The following is a 2,488-nucleotide window of genomic DNA, read 5'->3' as shown; positions in this document are numbered from 1 at the left end:
TTGTTTGGGATGCAATTATAAATCAAAAAATGAAATGCAGACAAATGCAGAGAATAAACAATGTTGACTTGATAGGTGCAGCAGCGACGGGGAGAGCTTGGCCGAGACCTCGTCCTGCTCGCCGGACTCCGGGTCTTCTGGCGCTGAGACCTCATCCTGTAGTCCTATCCAGCCGCCAGCATCTTACCTGCCGTCGGGGTCGCCTCGGTCCTCGCCGCACCCACAGCCACGGATCCACGAGCGGTGGGTGTCTCACACTCCATGTAACGATGCCCGAGTGGGCCGTGTTGTGATTCACATGCAGTATTAGAAAAGGATAGCCGCGATTCCTGTCCTAATGGATGTACTTTGTTTTTCAGATCATCCCCAGACAGTGCAGGAGACGAGTTCAATGAGGTTAAAAGTAGTGCAGAGTGTGGCCAGGAGGATGACACCCAGGACGCCCATGTATTTGACGGCGGTGGCAGACAGCCGGTGTCCTCATCGGGTACACCGCACCAGTCGGGAACTCACATGAGCGTAGAAACAGTTCACAGGAGTGAAGAGGATTTACCAGAACGAATGTCCACCACACCACCTCCAGCTGATACCAGTGAACACATACAGGAAGTTACATCAGTATCTACACCTCTTCCTCCACCATTAGTATCGTTAGGACCACCTCTAACCTCTTTAGGGGGAATGCCTCCCACACCTTACACCCTGGCCGCCACAATGGCCGGACTGGCGCCAGGAGTTTCCAGCACGCCTGTTGGGCTGCGTTGTGGAGCACCAGTGAGCACCGGCCCTCCCTACTGGGGTGGAGCTGCTAACCGCATTAATGGTGTCAGACCTGAGCTCATTAGTGGAGGAATTGTACAACCTACGCCCTCCACTCAAGTAGCTGCTGCCGCTCCTGCTGACTCAAGCAGAGCTGGGTATTCCCCTCGCCTCCGCACCCCGACAGTTATAATGGGAGAAGCAGGTGGGGTCAAGACCATGTTCTGGACTGCACCAAATGAATCACAGACTCCAGCCTCTCAAGCACCCCGTGAGGTGCTTGGTCCTGCCTCTAACTGTGGCTATGGTGCTGATACTAGTGATGCAGTGCGTGCCTCTGTAGATGGTCTCCTGTCATTAGGTCAGGATAGAAGAGGATCTCCACCCCAACTTTCCCCGTCAAGTACGCTCTCACTCTCACCCGCTGCCCGTTCTCCCTTAACTCCAAGTGCAAGATCTCCTCATGCTCCAACCCCAGTCTCACGCTCTCCATACACAGTTGCTCCATCCTCCCCTGGTTACCAGGTTGTTAGAGGACTCGGATCACCACAGAGCTCTCCCAGTGAATTGCAGCTCCTCCACAATTCACCCTACATTCATTCTCCAAGTAATGCTGATACCCAGCGACACCCATCCACTCCTCTCAACATGGAACGGTTATGGGCAGGAGACAGAAGTCAGCTGCCTCAGACGCAGCCAGACTCCCCAGCAGCTATGAACCTCTCAACAGTTGGGATGTGGGGCTCCCGTACCAATGGGGTGGAAGGTGCCACCAGTGCGCCTGCTCAGCCTGCTCCAGTTGAAGAGGACGAAGAAGACCAGCCGATGATTTGCATGATCTGTGAGGATCGTGCAACTGGCCTCCATTATGGCATCATCACTTGTGAAGGGTAAGTATGCATGATAGTAAATTTTTAAATATGGATTTGGGGGAAAAAATCCTTTATTTCCCGAGACGAACATCTGATTTTAAGTATGCACAATGCTGACATAGTGGTTGCTGACGGCAAGAGTTAATATTGCTTTTCTTTTTCTCTAGATGTAAAGGCTTCTTCAAGCGGACAGTGCAGAACAAGAGGGTGTATACCTGTGTTGCGGATGGAGACTGTGAAATTACAAAGGCACAGCGCAACCGCTGTCAGTATTGTCGCTTCCAGAAGTGCCTACGTCAAGGCATGGTCCTTGCTGGTAAGTATCTAATTAGCAATTATCCTTTGTTTCCTTCCGAAGATACATATAGGCAAATAAAAAAAAAATAATTTAAATACATAATTTGTAGGAAATGATGATTAAATACAACATTAATTACAGCTGGATATGTGAAAAGCACTCCATAACTCGTAATGATTTGTCTAAATTGAAAATTCTCCCAACAGCTGTCAGAGAGGACAGGATGCCAGGTGGTCGTAATTCAGGAGCAGTTTATAACTTATACAAGGTTAGTTGATTTATTTTCCAAGTAGCTTTTAACCTTTGCAGTATTATTTCCCCAGGAAGTTCTAGTCTAACAAACATTATGCTAGTAGCTTGTCTGTTTCATTTCTTCATTACTAATATGGTATAGACCTGAAGATATCAAGATGCTTTGAAATAAGAAGATGAATCGCAAACATGACAAGATCTCCGGAACTTTGAAAGGGATCAAACAGACAGTGCTGTGATTAAACGTTTGAAAAGGTGAAAGAAAGTGAAAAAAAACTTAGACTTGCTTGTTCTGTGCAATGAACAG

At 48.3% G+C, this 2,488-nt stretch overlaps 1 protein-coding gene across 6 annotated transcripts in view; it reads left to right on the top strand.

Annotated features, from left to right (window-relative positions):
* The window catches only part of LOC119590810 (hormone receptor 4-like), a 115,290-nt gene that overhangs the window by 107,036 nt on the left and 5,766 nt on the right, over positions 1-2,488 (top strand). For 3 of the 6 annotated variants that reach the window (XM_037939542.1, XM_037939546.1, XM_037939544.1), the window contains 4 exons: positions 76-243; positions 360-1,649; positions 1,799-1,947; positions 2,136-2,197. In XM_037939542.1, the coding sequence (XP_037795470.1) occupies positions 76-243; positions 360-1,649; positions 1,799-1,947; positions 2,136-2,197 (1,669 nt within the window). The remainder of the gene's footprint in view (positions 1-75; positions 244-359; positions 1,650-1,798; positions 1,948-2,135; positions 2,198-2,488) is intronic. The other 3 variants (XM_037939543.1, XM_037939547.1, XM_037939545.1) reach the window with 1 other exon arrangement.

The sequence above is a fragment of the Penaeus monodon genome, chromosome 27 (genome assembly GCF_015228065.2).
Source record: "Penaeus monodon isolate SGIC_2016 chromosome 27, NSTDA_Pmon_1, whole genome shotgun sequence".
NCBI classification, from domain to species: Eukaryota; Metazoa; Arthropoda; class Malacostraca; order Decapoda; family Penaeidae; genus Penaeus; species Penaeus monodon.
This window is presented reverse-complemented; position numbering and strand designations above follow the sequence as displayed.